The 22,601-nt window shown below is 43.5% G+C and overlaps 1 protein-coding gene across 4 annotated transcripts in view; it reads left to right on the top strand.

The window, feature by feature from the left end:
• The first annotated feature begins 491 nt into the window (after positions 1-491).
• The window catches only part of ANKRD29 (ankyrin repeat domain 29), a 48,229-nt gene continuing 26,119 nt past the window's right edge, over positions 492-22,601 (top strand). For 2 of the 4 annotated variants that reach the window (XM_045527555.1, XM_045527553.1), the window contains exons 1-3: positions 492-629; positions 13,302-13,412; positions 18,272-18,370. In XM_045527555.1, the coding sequence (XP_045383511.1) occupies positions 609-629; positions 13,302-13,412; positions 18,272-18,370 (231 nt within the window). In that variant the 5' untranslated portion in view covers positions 492-608. Of the gene's footprint in view, positions 630-13,301; positions 13,428-18,271; positions 18,371-22,601 lie in introns of all 4 variants that reach the window. The other 2 variants (XM_045527554.1, XM_045527552.1) reach the window with 1 other exon arrangement.

The following is a 22,601-nucleotide window of genomic DNA, read 5'->3' as shown; positions in this document are numbered from 1 at the left end:
GTGTGTGGAGTTTGGAGAGTGTGTGTGTGTGTGTGTGTGTGTGTAAGTGGGTGTGTGGAACCTGTGTGTGTGTGTAGTTTGGAGTGTGTGTGTGTGTGTGTGTAAGTGGGTGTGTGGAACCTGTGTGTGTGTGTGGAGTTTGGAGTGTGTGTGTGTGTGTGTGTGTGTAAGTGGGTGTGTGGAACCTGTGTGTGTGTGTGTGGGAGTGGGTGTGTGGAACCTGTGTGTGTGTGGAGTTTGGAGAGTGTGTGTGTATAAGCGGGTGTGTGGACGCGCGTGTGGAGAGCTTTGTGCGTGCGGAGCGCAGAGTGTGCACGGGGCGCACTGAGCGCGCGAGTTTGGCGTGTGCGCGCGTGCGCGGGCGTGTGCGCGCGCAGTACGACGCGTGCCGGCGGCCACCTCGGCGGTGCGCGCGCGCGAGCGGAGCGCACCCCGGCCCGGAGCCGGCTGACCGGGCGCATCGCCAGCCCGGCCCTGTCTGCGGCGGCGGCGGCGGCTGCCGGCCGGGCGGCGGGGAGCGCGCGGCGCCGCGGAGGCCGCCCCTCTGCGGAACGCGGCGGGAGACGGGAGAGCCCGGGAGGACCAGGCGTCCGGGGGTGGCCGCGGACATGTGCAAGATGTCCTTCAAGGTAAGCGCCGCGGGCTCCGGGCGGGGGCCCAGGCTCGGGCGCTGACCCGCTGCGGCGGGGCCCGCAGGGTGGGGTGCGGCGTCGCACACCGTCCCCCGCCCCCGGCCGCGGGCCGGACGAAGGGGGAAGCGACGGGGCTGAGATGCGTCCTGTGGCTTTGTGGTTTGCTTGTTTCTGCTTCACCTGAAAGGCTTTCCGCACTTACGGCTGCGGGTCTGGTGAGCCTGTCCCCGCGACCTGGCGGCGGGGACTGTCGCCGGGGGTAACAGGCGGGGGCGGGGAAGAAGCCGCGGTCAGCGCTTTCCTGCAGCCGCAGGATTCCCCGAGCTTGTCCCTCTGCGTCCTGTTTCGGGAAAGCCGGCGGCACCCGCAGCTGCCCCGTCTCCGGAGGACTTTTTCTGGACACTGAAACTGAGCGACCAGCAGAGTGGAGCTGCAGTTGATTCCCAGGCTTCAGTGTCCAAAAGAGTCTCGTCTTAAAAGAGTTTATTAAGTCATTCGATTTAATACCCACATTTTAGGATGAAAGTGAGGTTAATTGATTTGCCTCGATTGAAAGGTTTTGATAAAAATAACAGTTAAAATGTACCGAGCGGTTAAAATGTGCCCGACTATGCGCCAAGGGCATCGAGTGCGTGGTGTGAATCCTCCGGAAAGCCTCTGTGTTGGTGCTCTTCGTGGCCCTACTTTTTTTAAGAAATGAGAAAACTAAGGCATAGAACAGTTAATTCCCCCTCGGCTCGCAGCCAGTAAATTAATGGTGTTAAGACTGAATCCCGTGTGTGCGACTCCCAAGCCACCTAATCCTAGTGCTCACGTAAGCAGAGGAATGGCATGACGAGATGTGCAAGTTAGAAAGACCCTTGGCTACAGTTTGGAGAAGAGGATGACGCTGGGAGACCAGTCAGGAGGATGTTGTAGTCATTTTGTTAAGAAATAGTACTTAGGCCAAGCGCCATGGCTCACGTCTGTACTCTTGGCTCTTCCGAAGGCTGAGGTGGGAGGATAGCTTGAGCCCAGGAGTTCCAGACCAGGAGTTCCGAGAGCAGCCTGAGCAACATAGTGAGATCCCATCTACAAAAAGTGGAAAAATTAGCAGGACCTGGTGGCAAGCACCTGTAGTCCCAGCTACTTCAGAGGCTGAGGCAGGAGGATCACTTGAGCCCAGGAGTTCAAGGCTGGAGTGAGCTATGATGATGCCACTGTACTCTAGCCCAGGCAACAGAGGGAGACCGTGTCTCAAAAAGAAAGAAAGAAAGCGAGAGAAGAAAAGAAAAGAAAAGAGAAAAGAAAAAAGAGAGAAAGAAAGAAAAAGAAAGAGTACTGGACCAAGGCATAGGTGGTGATGATAGTAGACAAAAGTGAATAACTTAAAAATTTTTTAATCAACAGAATTCAGTGATCGGAGTTATAACTGAGTAGGGAAGGCAAGAGGGGTGACAATTAAAACGTTTGGTTTGGGACAAGTTTCAGGATGGATAGGAATCCAGCCAGTGGTGCCGATTAGACAGATATACAAACTGGGAACCCAAGAGGGAAGTCTAGGCAGCAGATAGAGCTGAGAGTTAGGAGTCCACGCCCTTAAGTGATAAGTGAACCCATGGAATGAATGTGACTGCCCAGTGGGACCATGTAAAGGTGTAAAATAAGGGAACTGAGGACAAATCAGATTTAAGAATGAAATGTCCAATATTTAAGAATTAACAGAATAAGAGAAACCCACTGAAAAAACAGAGAAGGAACATTCAAAGAAGTATGAGAAAACCCAGAAGCGTATGCTGTCACTTATGCCAAGAATCTCCAGTATTTCCACGGAGATGAAGAGGGCCGTGGTGTTAAATACCACCGGGAAATCAAACAAGAATCGAAAAGTCCTTTGTTGGATTTAGTAACAGAACAGCCACTGGTGACCGTGTCGAGAGCAGTGTCAGTGAAGTGTTAGGTTCAGGAGCTAGAGTACAATAGCTTGAAAAGACAGTGTATGCAATCCACAAGTGCAGAGAACTCTTTTAAGAAAATGGGAAATTCTGAAAGAAAAGGGTTTTTTTAAAAAGGCAGTGGCTACAGCAGAGATCTGGAATTGACCATGCGTTTGTTTGTTTTAAAACAATAGAGACTTGAATCCCAGCACTTTGGGAGGCCAAGGCAGGAGAATCGCTTGAGGCCAGGAGTTCAAGACCAGCCTGGGCAACATAGTGAGACCCCATCTCTATAAAAATTGTAAAACTTAGCTGGACATGGTGGCACACACCTGTGATGCTAGCTACCTGGGAGACTGAGGCAGGAAAATTGCTTGAGCCCAGGAGTTTGAGGTTATAGTGGGCTGTGATCATACCACTGCACTCCAACCTGGGTGACTGAGTAAAATCCTGCCTCTAAAAAATAGCTTAACACATTAACTGCCATTTAACTCACTCTAGTTTTGACCCCAGAGCCATATATAAAATCTTACTTGTTGATCTTCTTATTGTTACAGTTAATACTGACAATTTAATTCTAAAAATGTGGATTAAATTAATAGAAGTCAAATTTCATTTTTATATTTATGTTTACCTTTAAATTACACTCAAAGTTTTTATCCCATTTTCACAATAAAACACTGTGGCCCCAAGGAAAAGTTTCTGATTTTTTTGTGTGGCAGTCAATGTGTTAATAAGTAAATAGATAAAGTAAAATGGCAGAGTCTTACACATCTTTAAATGATGGTAGATACTTCAACAATAAAAAGACAAATAACTCAATTTTAAATAGGAAAAGGATCTGAATAGACATTTCTCCTAAGAAGATGTACAAATGGCCAGTATGTACCTGAAAAAATGTTCAACATCTTTAGCCATCAGGGAAATGCAAATCAAAAACATAATGAGATACCACTTTATACCCACCAGGATGACTTCAATCAACAAGACAGACAATGACAAGTGTTGGCAAGGATGTGGAAAAATTGGAGCAATTGTATATTGCTGATAGCAATAGTCTTTCTTCAAAAAGTTAAATAGAGTTACCTTATGACCCAGCAATTCCACTCCTAGATATATGCCCAAGAGAAATGAAACCATACATTCTCACAAAAATTTGTACACAAATATTCATAGCAATATTATAATAGAAAGTAGAAACAATCCCAATGTCCATCAACTGATGATAAACAAAATGTGTTATGCATTGTAAATATCATAGATTGAGAGACTTAATCAACAGATATTTGTTTCTCAACAGTTCTAGAGGCTGGGAAGTCCAAGATCAAGGTGCCAGAAGATTCGGTATCTGGAAAGGGCCCTTTTCCTGGCTTGCAGTTGGCCACCTGCTCCTTGTTTCCTTACATGAAGGAGAAAGAAAGATCTGGTGTCTCATCCTCTTCTTATAAGGGCACTAATTCCATCTTGGGGGTTCCACTTTCATGGACATCATCTAAACCTAATTAATTTCCAAAGACCCTCCCTCCTGATACCATCATATTGGAGGTTAGGGATTCAACATATGCATTTGGGGGGTGCAGAAGACACAGACATTCAATCCATAACATTCTGCCCCTGGCCTCCTTACATGCCTTCTTTCACGCAAAATATATTCCTTCCATCCCAACAGCCCCAAAAGTCTTAACTTGTTCCAGCATCAACTCTAAAGTCTAAAGTGCAAAGTCTCATCGAAATGTCATCTAGATCAGATATGGGTGAGACACAAGGTACCATTCATCCTGAGGCAAATTCCGATCTAAGCTGTGAGCCTGTGAAATCTAATCAAAAACAAGTTATGTGTTTCCAAAATACAATGGTGGGATAGGCATAGGAGATAGACATTTCTATTCCAAAGGGCAAAATTGGAAAGAAGAAAGAGGTGATGGGTCCCAAGCAAGTCCAACACGTAGCAAGGTAAATACCATTAGATCTTAAGGCTCAAGAATAATTCTCATTGGCTCAATGCTCTGTCGTTGGGACTCACTGGAGTGTGGCCCTGCTTTCTGGACCACCTTAGGCAGAGATCTGCCCTCAAGACATTGGTGTGTAGGGCTTCAACATATGAATTTTGAGGGGAACACAAACATTCATTTCGTAACATAGTATATCCATACCACGGAATATCATTCAGCTGTAAAAAAGGAATAAAGCACTAATAAATGCTATAATGTAGATGAACCTTGAAAACATTATGTTAATGAAGGGAGCCAGACACAATAGGCCACATATTGTATGATTCCACTTAAATAAAATGTCCAAAATAGGCAAATCCATAGAGATAGAAAGTAGATTAGTGGTTGCCAGGGGCTGGGGAGGAGGAGGGGATGGTGAGCCATTGTTAATGGGTACGGAGTTTTTGGAGTGATAAAAATGTTCTGGAAGATCATGTTATGGCTGCACAACCTTATGAATATACCAAAAGCCACTGGATTATGTGCTTTGAAGGGATGGATTTTATATATGTGGATTATATCTCAATAAAAAGGTATTTTTAAATGATGATAGGGAGTGTTGAGAGGGCTTGGGGGTAGCGGGAATGATTGAGCTGAGTCAGTGACTGAATTTCTCCAGAGTGAAAGGACAGTGAGCCTGAGCAGCGCTTCTCTAGCTGAAGGGATTAGCTAGAACAGTGCGGGGGAAACGTCTCAGGGGAATGGGGTAAAAGGAAAGGAGATGAGGTCAAGTGTTGATATTTTTTATAAAGCAAAATCCAGAATGAGGTCATCATTGGGGTGGGTAGAAAGGAATCTGCCAAGCCAGGTGCCAGAATTTTCAGTGAATAAGGAAGAATGATCAGGAGGTGACAACTGTTAGGGAAGGTGGAGGATGAGAAGGTAGGATAGTCTGCATCCTGAAGGAGCAGAGATTTGTACACCTGAATGGAGGGGCAGTGGCCTGGAAGCCAGGTGGGCCCATTCCCTCCACAGTGCTGGTGTGGGAGAAGGCCCTGCCCCCACCAGGAAGGGATGCTGGGGAGGCTGAGGCTGGGAAAGAGGAGGAGTGCTCTGTGCCAGGTTAAGGATGAAGAGTAGTTGATTTACCATGAAAGAGTAAGGTTTGGGGGAGGGAAGCAGAGCCCCATGCCAGTCTAAGACTTGCCTTAGCAACATTCTTTCATTCACCTCACATCATATCAAGCATATTAAAATGCACCCATAGCCCCATAGCTCACAATAATAAGGAAGACTTTTTTTTTTTTTTTTTTTTTAGAGACAGGGCCTCACTCTGTTGCCAGGGTGCAACAGAGTGCAGTGCAAGAGTGCTAGAGTGCAGTGGCAAGTACAGTGGCTCACTGTAACCTCAAACTTCTGGGCTCAAGCAGTCCTCCAACCTCAGACTCCTGAGTAGCTAGGACTACAGGCATGCACTACCATGCCTGGCTAATTTTTTATTTTTTGTAGAGACAGAGTCTCCCTGTGTTGTTCAGGATGGTCTTGAACTCCTGACCTCAACTGATCTTCCCGCTTCGGCCTCCCAGAGTGCTAGGATTACAGGCGTGAACCACTGTGCCTGGCCAAGACAGACTTTTCATTGCAAAATTTTTATTGCAAAATTGTTGAAAGGATTTTATAATATTTCTTCTAAAACTATTTAGCTATGAATAACTTAGATGATAAATTATTTTCATGTGTCATCAATATTTTGTGAATACCAAATTTAGCAATTAATAAGTTGACAAGATGTTATGTTTGGTAGCTATTTAATTGAATATTTACTAACTTTGATTTGGGAGCCATAGATTAACTCTTTCATTTTCATAGGCTGATGAAAGGCTCATGGGCCCTAGGCTGTGGACCTCTGAAGCCTGTGTGTAACAGGGCCCGGCCTTGTTGGACAAGTCTGTAGGAGAATAAACAGAGCATTATAAATCACAATTTAGGCCCTGCTCGAGAATCACTGTCTGTAGGGCTATTTGCATCTGAACCACAGGGACCCCTTGCATCTACTTTCTGTGGTTTTTCCATCATGCTGTTAGTAGTCACTTCTCACTGGTTTGCCTCAGGCAAACTTCCTTTAACAATTGGCCACTCCTAATTTTTTCTGGTTGGGAAAACAGACACATACTTGTTAGAATTATTTTTTTAAAGTAAAAGCAAACTCAGAGTGCAGGTCTGAGCCTTTTTTGTGGAATAAAGTTCATGGATTTCTGTACATTGACTTTTGACTTTGTAACAGCTACTTCAACTACCTGGGACTTGTTCTCTAAGGCTGAAGGTGCCAAAAGCCTAGTTTTTTTAGTCCTAACACAGTTGGAGGTGGGGGAGGCTACCATTTTAGATGAGATATCCATAGCTAGATAATCAAAAATATCTGGGTGTTTATTCTCCCATATCTTACCCAAGAAGCCAAAGCATCTCAATACCATGTTTCATTTTAGTGATAGAAACCAGTTCCTCCTGGGCCAGAAGTACGAGAACCTGTACGCATCATCCTTGTTGTGAGAGTATGTAAATTATCTCATGGTTCAATTATCACAGTTCACCAATCAGCTTAAATTATTTGGATGAACCACAGGAAAATAAATTGACAAAACTGTATGTTTTCTTCACAACTTTAAGATACAGCTCACATACCATATAATTCATGCATTTAAAGTATTCATTTCAGTGGTTTGCAGTAAATTCACAGAGTTGTGCAACCATCAGCACAATCAATTTTAGAACCTGGGCCGGGCACGGTGACTCACACCTGTAATCCCAGCACTTTGGGAAGCCAAGGCCAAATGTTCGCTTAAACCCAAGAGTTCAAGGTTTGCAGTTAGCTGTGATCACTCCATTGCACCCTAGCCTGGGCAACAGAGCAAGACCTTGTCTCTAAAAAAATTTAAAAAATAAAAAAATTTTAGAACCTTTTAATTACCCCCAAAAGAAACCTCAACCCATTAGCAGGCATATTAATATTTACCCCAAAACCTGCCAGCTTTAAAGAACTGTTAATCTACTTTTTATCTCTATAGATTTGCCTATTCTAGATGCATATGTTTTAAACAAAGTTTAAACATGATCTTGAGTTCTGAATTTGAAAATGCCAGTGTTGTATGAGCTTACCTCTAAGGGAGAATGCCCGGGGCAAATCACTTTTTCTCTTCAGTTTTCTATCACTTATGGAAGTGTAATGATACTGACAATACAGTATTTAGACTTAATGCTAATTAAACATTCTGAAAATTTCAAATATTTGCACAACGTGGGAAAATGAATTAGAATAGCCAGTGATATTTCAAAAACATCCTTCTACACATGGCTTCTTAAGCCATCATTGTATCTCTATGTAGCCTCTAATATCACAGAAATTCATTATTGGATAAAGCTAATACTCTCTTGATTGGAATGCACAATTGAAGTCCACATTACACTAAACCTTTTTATAAACTAATAGTTTAAATCTCTATGTCCTCTTAGCTTTTCATCAGAATTCCAGTTCTGTACCAGTAACAATTTCCCTTCTTGTTTCCTCCCTCCTTCCTTCCTGTACAATTTCTAGTAGCGTGCTGATGAGCAGTGTATTGGGCAAAATGCTGGCAGTAAAGTGGGGGCGGGAGGGATTAGAGAGAGAAGAAAATATGGCCAATGTGGAGGTTTACACTCAATTTTTCTCACAAAACGTAAGATATAAGATCTTGGACTCTGGATCCAAAGACTTGGGTTTGAATCCTGGCTCTGTTACTTGGATGAGCCAAGATCCTAACTGCTTAACCTTGAGTAATTCACTTCTGTCCTCAGTTTCCTCATCTTAAAAATGGGAATAATTATAATATTGTCATGTGTCACTTAATGATGGGGGTAGGTTCTGAGAAATGTGTTGTTAGGCAATTTTGTCATTATGCGAACATCATAAAGGTTACTTACAGAGGCCTACATGGCACAGCCTACTCCTCATCTAGGGTACATGGTATAGCCGACTGCTCCCAGGCCATAAGCCTGTACAGTGAGTGTGTTACTGCACTGAATACTGTAGGCAACTGTAACACAATGGTATTTGTGTATGTAAACATACCTAAACATGGAAAGGGTACAGTAAAAATACTGTGCTATAATCTTATAATAACAACTGACTTTTATTCTTACCTGAAACCTAGTTCTTTATTGAGCCCTCAGTCTGGCAATATGATCCAAGTAATTAAGAAAAGTAATATTAAAAAACTAAATTTTTTCTTCTCCCACTCCTTCCTTAACAAACAACAGGGCAAAGAATGAGAAGTCATTGAAAGTTAAATATATATTGGACCAAGAGTCGGACAAGACACCTCCTCTCATCACCTCATTGTCCCAGAAATATTGTTCTAAAATTGGATTTCTTGGTATTATGGCTACACAAATGTCTTTATTTTTTAGAGATGCAGTCTAGTGTATTTAAGTGTGAAGGCTTTGTGGAAATTCATCAAGCAATGCACTTGTTATTTGTATACTATTTTGTATGTATTTTATATATGTCAATTAAAAGTTTATTTTAAAAAAACCTTAATGGGACCACCGTCATATATGCAGTCTGTTGTTGACCAAAACATCATTATACGGGGTGTGATTGTACCTACCTCATGGGGTTGTTTTGGGAATTGAGTTAAAGCAGTTAAAATGATTAGTGCACTGCCTAATGTAGAGCTAGATCCCAACCTTAGTTCTTGTTGCTCTTGTTGCTGTTACTCATAAAGTAGCAACCAGCAAGCCTGAGGGAGGCTCACTGACCTTATTGTTGAGATCAGCAAAATCAAGAAAGAGGTTAAATAATAATAGCAGGCTTGGTACAGTGCTTTACAGTTTGTGTAAAGCAGTTTCACTTGCATGATCTCCCTTAAAGGCTAAAGGCCTTGCCCCTGTCTCACTCCACACCATGTATTAGTATGATTATGTGCATATTGTACCCAGAGATTTGGAAGTTATCCAGGTAATGGGATGTGTGTAGACCCCAAACAGGAGAGTCTGGGGACTTTCCATCTTGGCTGGGGAAGAGCTTGGGGTGGAGGATAGGAAGGAGGTCACTGGGGTCATTGCTGCCTTATTTCTTGCTGTCTGTAGAAGAAGAATTTCTCAGGAAGCAGACCAGTGTGATTGGTAGTCAAAAGAGCAGCCTCAAGCAACACACTGCCTGGCCCTGCAGTGTGGCTTGCCATTTCTTACTCCTCTGTATAATGGGACAGTCATAGTGCCCACTTCACTGAGCTATGATGAAGGTTAAAGAGCCAGTATGCAGAGAGGATATATCGCATGGAACAGAGTAAGCACTTAATAAGCATTAGTTCAAGATTCCTGACCTCCAATAAATGTGTCAGCCACAGCGTGACAGGAGCACTTACCCATTTCTTTGCTACACATTTCTGCCTAAATGTCCTACAGGCACTTGAAACTCAGCATATTCAAAGGTGAACTCGTCATTTCCCCCCCCAAAACCTGTGCTTCGTATGGTGTTGCCCACTTTCCTGAATGGCGCCACAATCAACCAGGCACTTGAGCCAGAAACCTGGGAATCAGGCCACTCTCCTTTTCCCTCCTCTCCTGCACATACAGTCACAGACCAAGACTATTCAGTCTAGCTCCTTAAAATGTCTCCAGTCTGTCCCATCCTCTCATTTCCGCCGTTGCTGCCTCAGCTCAGGCCTTTACCGTGTCTTGCCCCATCTGTGCAGTAGTCTCCTAACCCTTGGAGATACCAGCTCTGTCTGTCACCAGACCTCCATTCTTCTCCCTGATGCTGCCACAGGCTCTTTGCTGAAATGCAAAACAGATAGTATCTCCCCACCTTCAAATGCTTCCTGGACTGTCTAGCACCCACCAGGATGAAGTCCAAACTCAGTAGCACGGACAGCAGAGCCTCTGGAATCTGCCCCTGACCACCTGCCCTGCATCAGCGCTTGCCCTCTCTCCCCGACCCTGCCGAGCCAGTGATGCCCCCCAGAACACTGTGGCAAGCCTCCACGTCTTTGCTTCACCACCTTCTCTGCCTGGAATGCTCAGCATCCCTTGTCTGCCTAGGCCCCTACTCATCTTTCACAGCTCCTCTCAAGAATTCCTTTCCTTGCACACTCGATGGACTGCAGAAAAGAAAAAAAATTAAAGGAAGAATTCCTTTCCTTTGAAACCATTCCTAGCTGCCCTCTCAGGTAGAATTGACCATTCTCTGGCTCGTGTTCTCACCACAAGCAGCTGCATTCCTGCTCTCGCACCTGTCATACCTTATGATGCCTGTTGATGTGACTTATTTTCCTGTGAGGCCCTAAGTCATCGTGGGCCCAGCCCCTGCCAAGTGCCACTACTCCTAGCACATGCTAGTGACCAAGTAAATGAATTTGCCTGAACAAGTGTTTTAAAGAGCTGTGAGGGCTGTGCATTTATAACTACCACTACTTGAGTGTATGCTATCTGAGTGCATTAATGGGAATTGCCTCATTTAATCCTCCAACAACACATAACAGAGCAACTGTATTATTATTAAATAACTTGTCCCGAGTCACAGAGCTGGGAACTGATTTGGGCTTGAACCCTGCTCTTTCTTACCTCAAATCAACTACTCTATCATGCCTCCACCTCTCAGGAAATCAAGCCCCTGAGGGAAAATGAGGTGTTTATACCTTTTCACAAAGCTCAGTTACTAGAACTTTATAGGAAACCAGGATGTGTAGCTCAGTAGGAGAAGCATCCCCAAGACCATCTTAAAGGGAGGAAAGGGCCTGGCTGGAGCGCTTGTTTATAACAACAGACACTTGCTGTTTGCAACTGGTTTTTCAAAGGTATTTGGGGTTAAAGTGAAACAACAAAGTCACTGAAAACGAATTACAATTTATCACTCTCATGTGTTTGTTTGCATTTCTGGTAAAGCCAGCAGAGCTGTTCCATGGTGCATATTAAATTCTCTTCCTGATTCACCATCCCAGACTTCATTCTGGCCTTGTGCGTTCTCTTTGCGAAAAGGGCATTGTCGGCTGATTTATTATACAGGTCAAACCTGCCTTGCCGTTACATTGTTCCACCCAGTTACTAACAGCTGTAACAAGTTACACCCAGCCTGGTGCCAAGGCACCAACACTAGTTTGAGCACCGTGGTTGCAGTTTGGCTTGAAAACTCCAGGACGGTAAAATCTACACCTCAGGGAAGGCAAATTGTTAATCTGGAATTTGAGGTGATTTTTTTTTCCCCTCCCGAATGAGCCAGAAACTATTCCAAGTATGTTTGCTATCTGCTTATCTCTCCGTGCCTTGCCATTCTCTCATCCAAGTATGCACAAGAGCACAAGCTTATGTGCTGAAGGACTTCTGAAATGCAATCCTGGCTCCAACAATATTGTCATCACTCTGCTGTCACTGTCCTTTCATTGTAGATGGCTCCATTGAGCGGCTAGAATTGTTGGTGTTTGCTTTTTAACTTAGTATAGCATTGCATTTAATAGTAATACAGTATCAACATATTTAAAATACATAATGCATACAAGGCCTTTTGGGTCAGTAGATATTTTGAACCCCTCCAAAAAAGTGCCTTTCTTAAACAATGTGAATGCTATAAAATATCCTGAAACCAGCAAAATTCTTTATTGGTACCAGTACCCTGAATTTAACTTTGCCTTACTTGGTGGTTTTTTTTTTTTTTTTTAAAGAAAAAGATGAATTTAACTTTGCCTATTGATTGACTTTGTAAAGAAAAGTAGATAGAGGAAAGGAAAGTATCACTTGTCAGCATTTATATTGTGCTGGGCACTGTATAAGGCAATCAGTGTACATCATTTAATCCTTATCATAAACTTCAAGGCAAGTGCTGTGATCTCCATCTAAGCAGGAGGAAACTGAGATTCCCAAGGGCCTAGTCACTTGCCCGGGCTCAGCTGAAACCCAGAGCTGTCCGGGCCCAAAGCCAGTCCTCCTTCTCCTGGACTGTTCTCTACAAATCCAAATCGATTTGTTTGAGAGAAGGAAATTGTACTACAGTCAGCTCTGCCACACATTTGGAAGACTGTTTTCCAGTTCTATGCCTTCCGTAGGTATGGCTCTAGCACTAACTTTGCAGTTTTAAAATGACCCAGCAGGGGAGTGAAGGATCCCTGCAAGGACACATAGTGGCATTCTCTGCCCACATTTCCTTGTTCTCAACTGAAACCTGTGGCAGTTCTAGCTGAAGCAAAGAAAATTAGGTGGAGGGGAAAGGGAGCCATTTACCCAGATAGCTGGAATCAGATAGAAAGCATCGAGGGCATAAAAAGGGGCAGATGATGCCACTGCTCTCTAGCCGGGTGACAGAGCAAGGCTCTGTCTCCACCCCGCAGGAAAAAAGGGGACACGCATAGACTCCTTTGGGAGGTTAATTGGGAGAAACTTTGCTCTGCTTAGAGGTGAAAAGAGACTTGGAATGTTTCAGGGAGGAAATAGAGTTTGAAAAGAACCTTGGCCTTGAAAGGTGAGGGAAAATTCATTTCAAGTAAAAAGGAAACTGTGTGAACAAAGATACAACAGTGGCAGGAAGGTAAGAACATTAGTGAGAAATAGATTATTAATAGTGCTGTATTAACAACATTGCCGTTAACCACATTGTGGTTCAGGTGTCTGGGATCAAACAGTACATTCTGTAACCAAGTATATATATTATAATCGTCTATTGCTGGGGGAACAATCTTTCAAAGGATACAACACATCTGGAAATTCTCCGTTTTGAATGGTATTATCTATTTGCGTAAAAGTGGTCATGTTAATGAATGTTGATTTTGAGATCCTGTTTCGTTTTGTTCTTGCAGAAGGAAACTCCACTTGCCAACGCTGCATTCTGGGCAGCAAGGAGAGGAAACCTGGCCCTGTTGAAGCTGCTGCTGAACAGCGGTCGGGTGGACGTGGACTGCAGAGACAGTGTATGGGTGCATCCGGTATCTGCATGCCCAGAGCACACCATTCCCTCTGTGGGCCTGAGAGCCCCCCGTGAATACATTTCCCTTTATGATGCTTATTTACTTGTTCCTGTGTTTGCCCACTTTATCCTTTTCAAAATGTCCAAGGTACTGTTGTGAACTTAAAAACATAACTGGGGGAAGTCAGAAAGGAAAGAAATTGCGTGCACAAAACAGCAGGCAGCCACAGTAGAGAAAGAAACACTTCACTGGGAATCCAAATTAGCAAATTACAAGAAGAAAAATGCTATTGAGGTGAAGAATTCAAACCAACTGCTTTCGTGAAAAGATGGAGATAATTTAGAGCACAAGTGGGTTGCCACAGACGTGGGAGTTATGTTTTTTCTACGAGGATGAGAAAACTGAGAAATGAAAACCTCCACCCAGCCTCTTATCCTTCCTTTCATTACCTTTTGCAAACATAAATACATTAGTTGGCAATTTAGAAGGGGAAATAACAATAGATACTACTGCCCACTGTCAGGCACCACTTAGCCCTTTCCTGCCAGCTAGAAGCAGTAATTTCTCTGTGCTCAGCAGGACTTCTCCACATCTCTGGGGACAGGAAGGACCTCAGATGAGGAGAGAGAGTAAGCAGACATATTTTGATTTTAGGATTTGAATAAAAAGGTTTTCAAAGGAGCTTTAATGTTTTCATGAAAATACGGTGTTCCATTTCCAGCTTTTGTTGCACGAATTTGGTAAGTGAAATCTGCCACCAGCCCAAGAGTGAAATATTAATAGCAGCGATTGTCCCAACTTGCCCACTGGGGCACTGGGGCAGGATGTCTTTGGTTTGCAACTCTAGATCCACTCCACACCCATCTTGTTCCGTGTCCTGGAGAATGAACTATGTGGACGGCCCCAGTGGCCTCCCATTGGGTTTGGCCCATGGCACGTTGGCGGGAGTCAGAGGGTGGGAGGGAAGGGACCTTAGGGAGCGCGGTGCCCTCCCTGTTCTGTCTGGCAGGGGTGCCCCCGTTCTCTGCTGCCTGGGAGTCTTCCCCTGGTGCCTTCAAGGCCTCGGCTGGTCCCAGAGCCCCGCTGTTCCTAGCTGCCAGTACTGCACTGTTCTTTGTAGTCTTCCTACACCCAGGCCACAGCTTTATAAATAGTCTCTTTATTAAACTTTCTTCCAGTCATCCCAATTTGAATGTACCATCTGTTTCTTGCCAGAACTCAGGCTGATATGGGGTCTTGGGCATCTGTGACCTGGCCATGCCAATCTTACTCAGGTCTCACTGGACCAGTTCCTACCCCACACTGGGCAAAACTGTGGGGTAAAAGCACCAGTTTTCATTGTGGCCTCACCCACTGACCACTTTGATTAACACTTTTCCCCTTTTCCTGAAAGCCAGCCCTTTCAGACATCACGACTTCCTCCTGGCTTCCAGCTTCCCAGGGCTGCCCTGCGGTGCCGCACACAGCCTGCTCACCACACTCTCAGCCTTTTCAGTCCCTTTTCCGCACCAGGGATCATCTGTCACACCACCTCCCTTCCCTCAGAGCTCACACTCTGTCCTGTCTGCCGGGTGACCAGTAGCTATTGTGATCAAAAATTTTGCTTCTATGAATAGACACTAATATGTTTATAGGTTGCTCCTCCTCATTTAAAACAAGAACTCAGCTTATCAGAAGCTTTCTGGAGAAATGATTCCCTAACCCAAAGGAGCAAGTCTAAGTGATGGTAATTTCAGACATCTCCTTTATTTTGAAAGAGCCTCTAATGGTGGTGGTGACTGAGGGGCAAGAGGTGTTTGAAAACAGTGCAGTCCTTTGTTCCCTGCAGAGTGTCACTGCCTGGGTTTCTGCATCCTCCATGTGCCACGTGAACGTGGAGTCCAGGTTCCAGGATGGTTTCTTATGGTGCTAATTGATCTCTAGGGTAGTGCTGCCCTTGCCAGTGGGGCCAAGCCCCAGGATCACCTAAGAAGCCTGTGAGAGCCATTGCAATGCAAGGAGAGGCCCGTGGGGCCTTCTCGGGAATTGTTCCTAACCTCTAGTATGACTATGTTCAGACTTTTCCAACAAATAGCATGTGAAGAACAAATATTTTATCTCTAGGCCACCCACTATATACCCCAAAGCTTTGATTCGCTAACACCTATTCATCTTTGGTACCTGGATTAATGCTGTCTTTCCATGATGTTTACATCTTTTGCTTTGTCCATCCCTCTGACACGTACCTACCACCAGGGTGTGCAATGGCAAGATTCTTTTAGCCTTTTCAGATGTATTAATGTATGTGTTTCATTGCCCTTTTTGTTTTGGACTTCACTACATTCTAATGCATCTATATATGCTCTGTTCAAAACCAGTTAGTTTTTAAAAGATACTTTTTAACATCAGCCAATGAAATGAAGTAACCTTAATATTTAGAGAATTAAAATCAATCAATCTAGTAGGTTTTAAATATGAAGGAAGTATTTTGTGCAATTTAATATAATACTTCTTTATTCTCCTTTGTCCTAACCTGACTTTTTCTCAATTAACCATGATGTCAATTGAATTGAAATAGACTATGAAGAAGTATTTTTGTTGTTTGATTCACATTTCCTTTAAAACAGATGAGCCTAACATTTTTTATTTCCTTTTTTAAATATTCAAATTAAGTGATTTGTACCTCCTCTGGCTCATGATTGATTTTTATTATGAGATCAATGTGACCCATGTTAAAAAATTTTCTCAACTTTCATGTAAAAGGGTCCATTCATAGCTTATCTAGTCAGATTGGCTTTAAACCAAGTGTCTTAGTTCATTCGGGTTGTTAATAACAAAATATCTTAGACTGGGTAATTTATAAACAACAGAAATTTGTCGTTTGCAGTTCTGGAGGCTGGGAAATCCAAGATCATGGCACCAGCAGATTTGGTTTCTGGTGAGGGCATCTACTTCATAGATGGCCACTTTCTGCTGTGTCCTCACGTGATGGAAGAGAGCACGGAGCTCCCTTCAACCTCCTTTATAAGGGGCACTCATCCCATTCATGAAGGTGCAGCCCTCATGACTTAATCACTTCCCGAAAGATCCCACTCCTTAATCCCACCACAATAGGGATTAGGATGCAACATGAATTTTGGAGGGACATATTCAGACCACAGCACCAAGGATTCTCCCTATCTGCTATCTAAATAAAAATTTCTCATGTTAAAGAGGAAGTTAATAATACCAAGCTTGCCATGCCAACCCTGCAGAATACCAAGAAAGGCATTCAACTGAATAATGGATGGTAGAGTCTATATAAAGGTCTTACATCCAAATGCTGAATATGGTCACATGGGGTAGAATAAATATAAAGCACTACTGTGAAGCCAGTAGCTATTCTTGACTCCACATATACTTTTGATATAAAGCAAAGAAGACTTTCCCAAAACTAGCATGGTTGTTCACAGAAGTCAACAAAAGCCAAGTGATAACCTACCATTTACTAAACTATCATAATATTATTTTAATCTAACACTCACTGAACTGATAGCTAACATTACTATGCTAAACTTGCCTGACTTATCTCACTGACTGATTTAATTTAACCAGGCAAATACTTTTTTTATTCCCCCATTTTATAAAGAAGAGAATGAGACTTGAAAGGTTACATAATGTGCCTGAGATCATACTGTCAGTGACCACTCAATGACACTGCCCTCCCACAAAATCCCACTGATGGAAATAACACAAAGCCTCCAGAATTCACTTAATCATCCTACACCTAGTGAGCCTTCCTCATGTGCAGAGCCATCTGTCTTTGTCATCCACTTCTGAGACGCAGGTTGCTAAATATGCAGAGATGGTAGTTAAGATTGCGATTTCAAGGCTTTGAAAACAACCTTAAATTAAATTACAAAGGTTCACTTCAATTGAAAGGGGTTGATATCACATTGTGCCTCATGTGAATCTTAAAGCTGGAAGAGACCTTGGTTATCGTGCCATCCAACCCCTCATTTTAAAGATGAAGTGAGTGAGTCCCAGTAATTGTAAGCAACTTGCCCCAGGTTACACTGTTGGCTGAGGACAGAAGTGGACTTAGACAACCCCCAGCTCCTGCCTCTCAGTTCTGCAGTCTCTCATTTCATCACGGTGCCATTTGTCTTTACGTGAGTAATTTTGAAGATAAAGATTTTTAGGCCGGGTGCAGTGGCTCACACTTATAATCCTAGCACTTTGAAAGGCCAAGGTGAGATGATTGCTTGAGGCCTGGAGGTTAGATCAGCCTGATCAAGATGGAGACCCCATCTCTACAAAAAATAGAAAAATTAGCTGGGTGTGATGGCGCATGCCTGTAGTACCAGCAACTCGGGAGGCTGAGTCAGGAATGTCACTTGAGCCCAGGAGTTTGAGGTTGCAGTGAGCTACGATGATGCCACTGCACTTTAGCCCAGGCAAAAGACCAAGACCTTGTCTCACAAAAAAAAAAAAAAAAAGACTTTTACATAGAGAAAACCAAATGGTACCATTTAACCCTTTTTTGTGTGTGTTAATTGCAGCGTTTTAGCTCAGAAATCATTCAATATGAATCATAAAATGAGACCATTATATCACTGCTGCCTTAAAATGCAGTAACTATGGTTCATTTGGACTGTGTTTCTGAATGTAATGGAAGTAAGTGAATTTTTAAATTGAAAATTCCAACCTCAGCAATTTGTCACTTTGCTTTTTCCCCTCTCGTCTGTGTTACGAGATTATTCATGAGGCACTTTTATCACTGCAGGAAACTTTGCCCTTGCATGTGTTCTGAGTGCAGCTGACCCCTCTGCAGCGCCTTCCCCAGGACCCCTGTCTCTGACGTAGCGATGGCCTAACTGTGCATCTGTCTCTCCTCGATCCAGCATGGCACCACCCTCCTGATGGTCGCAGCCTACGCTGGTCACATAGACTGTGTGAGGGAACTGGTTCTGCAAGGAGCAGACATCAATCTCCAGAGAGAGGTAGGTCAGGCTTTGCACTTGCATAAAAATGACCAGGCTCAGAGACCTGAAGTTTCTGTAATAGTGAACTGGTATGGAGGACAAGAGTCTTCATTGCTTTTCTCCTATATTAAAGCCCATCACAGAGTTTATTGTGCCCAAAAGAAGGTCCAGGAATGCACCATTGGTTGTGTTGCAGTTGAACGTGCCTTGTTGGGCACGTCTGAGGTGACCAAACCTCTTATCACATTTCTTAACCATTCATATATTTTGTCTTGAGCTTAAATCAGTTCTTCCTTCTCCCCTTGCGATGAGATGCTATAGAATTTATAGGATTTCCATAGAGATTATTATATTTTTAGAAGCATTGAGTTACCAACCTATTTGTAATGAGACTCACTTGCTTGGACATCTCAGTCATCCTTGCCAAACCATGTTTTCAAAGGATTTCTCTGACTGGCCATGTATTAAGTAGGCTCTCCCCAAAAAAACCATGTGGATAAACATTGGACTGAAATGCAAGCCTATTCCTACACTTCATTCAAGGTCAATTTGGGGAGTTTGGTCTCGCCAGAGGATCCATTCTTGGTTCAATCTAGAGAAGCGGTAGGGAAGCTGGGGCATTTTAATATGTTCTGGGGTTTGGGTCTGAGAAGGTTCCATGTATTTCTGAATCACCCTAGGACGTGGTAAACTAACCTTTGTGGAGACACACGCTCAGGTGGTCGCTAGGGTGCATCTGACCTCTCAGTTCGCACTGGCTCTGATGTGAGCGTTCTGGGCAAGCTCCAAACCGGACTTGGTTTTCCTTGCTCTGGCCTCATTTTATCTCAGGTCCTGCCTTACAGTTTCAGAAACCAAGCTTTCATCAGGCCAACATATCCTCTTCTTCCTGTCTGGACTGTCACCCCTGAGTGGAGCAAATTTAGACACATCAGGTATAAGGGCTGTGGCAAGAGTTCCGAGGCACATCCAGACGCCCCTCCCATCCCCCTCTGGGTGTTGGTGGCCTTGGCTCTGGACCATTGAAAAGAGTAACTTGGCCGAGGGAACCTGGGGTCTGGTTCTCTGTAGCCCTGATCGGTAAGTCTGGTCGGCTGGGAGGAGCCGTACAGAGAGACTACAGCAAATGCAATCTTCTCACAAACAGATCCTTGTGAGTGGTTTCCGTAACACTGGTTCATTGTTTCAGGTCATTTTCACTTCAGCACTTAATTTCCCTTTGGGATGGAAATGTCTGGACCCATTTAGAATTATATTAAATAGTTGAAAATTACCCTAGTCTTTTTATTTCCCCTTTCTGCTTTATAGTCCTTGTTTATTACAATTTTAAAGAAAAGACAGATTTCTCTAATAAAAACAATATGGTCCAAATCTGTTTATTCAAAAAACTTTATCCTTAAGGGTAGGTTCAACATACACACAAAAAAAAATATCTTTAGAACAACTGAGAAAAGCAGGGAGAAGGAAGAAGCATTTGATTTCAAGTCAATGTATGGTTTTTATGATTTTTATATTTATCTATCTGTTTGGATCCAATTGCTCAACTCATCTTGGAGATGAAAGCTCTTCTACACTGAGAACAATGGTCTTTGCAGACTTTCCAAAGTGTACTTAGCTTAGTGGTAACTGTGTGGCTCAAATGAAGATGCTATGTAACTTCCTGGCAGTCCCCAGAATTTCCTGAGACTGTGCCAATATGGGGCGACAGGGCTGCTCAGCAACGGGGAGACCCCAGCCACATTCAGCTATTCTGGAAGCTGAAAGAGGGCCTTACTGTGCTTTGGGACTTACTCTCACAGCAGACTTCTACCTTGGTCCATTGTTAACCCATTTTGCAATATCAGAATATTTGTTTCCTGGAAAACTACCTGCCATATTGCCTCAGGTTAGCTGTCTAGATACACAGAGCTTGCTAGGGAAACAAACGGAAGCTAATGGTCCTGAAAGGTCATGGCTCTAGAGAGCCAGCAATATTAACTGATTATATCTGTCAGGCATGGGAGCTGCAAATGCAGCTGGCATGAAGCACACACGTAAAGACTTTTATTCACATTCCAGGCTGAAGTCTAGCTCCTGGTGTCTATGGGTTGTTGAATTAATGTGCATAATGTTGGTAGTACATATATTCCAAAATTGGCTCAAACTGCTGTAATTATGATTTTTGTAATTAGTATATCAAGAAAGCTTATTGAAAAAACAGTCCTTTCTCATAATAAAGAAAAAACTCCTAAAAAAGGACACATGGTAGTCTCTAAAATTTACTTTCTGGCTGGGCACAGTGGCTCACACCTATAATCCTAGTACTCTGGGAGGCTGAGGTGGGAGGATCTCTTGAGCTCAGGAGTTGGAGATCAGCCTGAGCCCTGCGCAAGAGTGAGACCCTGTCTCTACTAAAAATAGAAAAAATTAGCCGGGCATGGTGATGCATGCCTGTAGTCCCAGCTACGTGGGAGGCTGAGGCAGGAGGATCCCTTGAGACCAGGAGTTTGAGGTTGCTGTGAGCCAGACTGATGCCACAGCACTCTAGCCCGGGCAACACAGAGAGACTCTGTCTAAATAAATAAATAAATAAAATTTACTTTCTATTAGGAAGGTGATTTGGAACTAATCAATGGGCACAGAAAGAAGTAAAAATCGTTGGAAATCAGGGAGGGGGAAGGAGAGAGGTAAAAAAACCTGCCTAATAGGTACAGTGAACACTGTCCAGGTAATGGGCACACTTCCAGCCCTGACTAATGCATTATAAAAGCTATCCACGTAACAAAAACATTTGTACTCCCTTAATATAAAAAAATAAATAAGTAAATGTGTAGGGGGAAAAAAGGTGAGAGTTTTCCTATTCTAGCCAAGTTTCTTCATCCAGACCTGCTTATGGCTGAAGATATCTGGAACCCAGTGCGCTCCACTGTGAGAAAGCAACAGGAGGGTGCTTTCCACTCATTTCTGTGGCAGCCAAGGAGAAAATCACCCCTGTGTTGCAAGCAGAAAGGCCCTGTGGATGGTCACAATGCCTGTGCCTTCCTGGGGCAGAGTCTAGTTGGGGGCACAGCCTGAGACAGAGGGTTGTATCTGGGCAGGGGTTAGGTGTTCTGCCACAGTGGGGGGCCTCATTCTTCCCACCCTCCTCTAACACACAGACACACACACACACACACACACACACACACACACTCACACACTTGCCCTCAAGGACAAGTTTTAGAGTTATCGGTAGTCAACAGGACATGCTGTCCTGGGCTTCTACCACCTGAACAGTTCCAGGTAAGCTGTGGAAAGAGGGATTTCTTTTCACTGTGCCTGGGAAAGTGGTATTAGTTTGGTCCCAAGCTCAAAGTGCAGAAGTGGAGAGTATCTTTACAGGAAAAGTATATATTGCCCACAAGAGTGTATCATGATTTTGCTCATATTACGCAACGAGTTTGGTACCAATCTTTTGTAGGCTTATAGCTTAGAAGGGAGGATGCTAAAAATTGTGTCTCCGAATATTATGATCAGTTTAAAATTTAAAACCAGGCTGTTTCTTGTTAACTATGTCCAATTCTGAGAAATATTTTGAGCTTGTTTTACTCTGGGCTCACAACTGGAGAAATGTGTGGGTAAATTACTTAGATTCTTTCTTACACTGGTAGCTTTCTCCTCTAGGGCACTAAATTTTGTAACCAGACTTCTTCCCTGTATTAATGAATGCTGGTGTTTCCCAAACATTATGCCAAATATATTTAGTTAGTTTCCTGTGGCTGCTGTAACAAATTCTCATAAACCAGATGGCTTCAAATGACAGGAATGTGTTTTCTCACAGATCTGGAGGCCAGAAGTCCAAAATCAAGGTGCAGGCAGGGCCATACCCCTTCTGGAGGCTCCAGAAGAGATTCCCGTCCTTGCTTCTGCGGGCTCCTGGTGGCTGTCACCATTCCCTGTGGCCACAGCTCTCTGGCCTCTGCCTCAGCAGTCACATTGACCATTCTTCATGTCAAATACCCCTCTGCTTCACTCTGTTTTTAAATTTATTATTTTTTATTGTGGTAAAATGCACATAATATAAACTTTACCATTTTAGCCATTTTTAGGTGTATAGTCAGTGTATGAAATACATTCATAATGTTTGTTCTGCAACCATCACCACCATCCATCTCTGTAACTCTTTTCATCTTGTGAAACTGAAACACTGTACCCATTAAATAATAATTCTCCATTCTCCCCTCTTCCCCAACCCTTGGCAACTGTCATCCTACTTTCTGCTTCTATGAAT

The sequence above is a fragment of the Lemur catta genome, chromosome 16, assembly GCF_020740605.2.
Source record: "Lemur catta isolate mLemCat1 chromosome 16, mLemCat1.pri, whole genome shotgun sequence".
Taxonomy (NCBI): Eukaryota; Metazoa; Chordata; class Mammalia; order Primates; family Lemuridae; genus Lemur; species Lemur catta.
The sequence above is the reverse complement of the archived record's forward strand: the minus strand, read 5'-3'. Positions and strand labels throughout refer to the sequence as shown.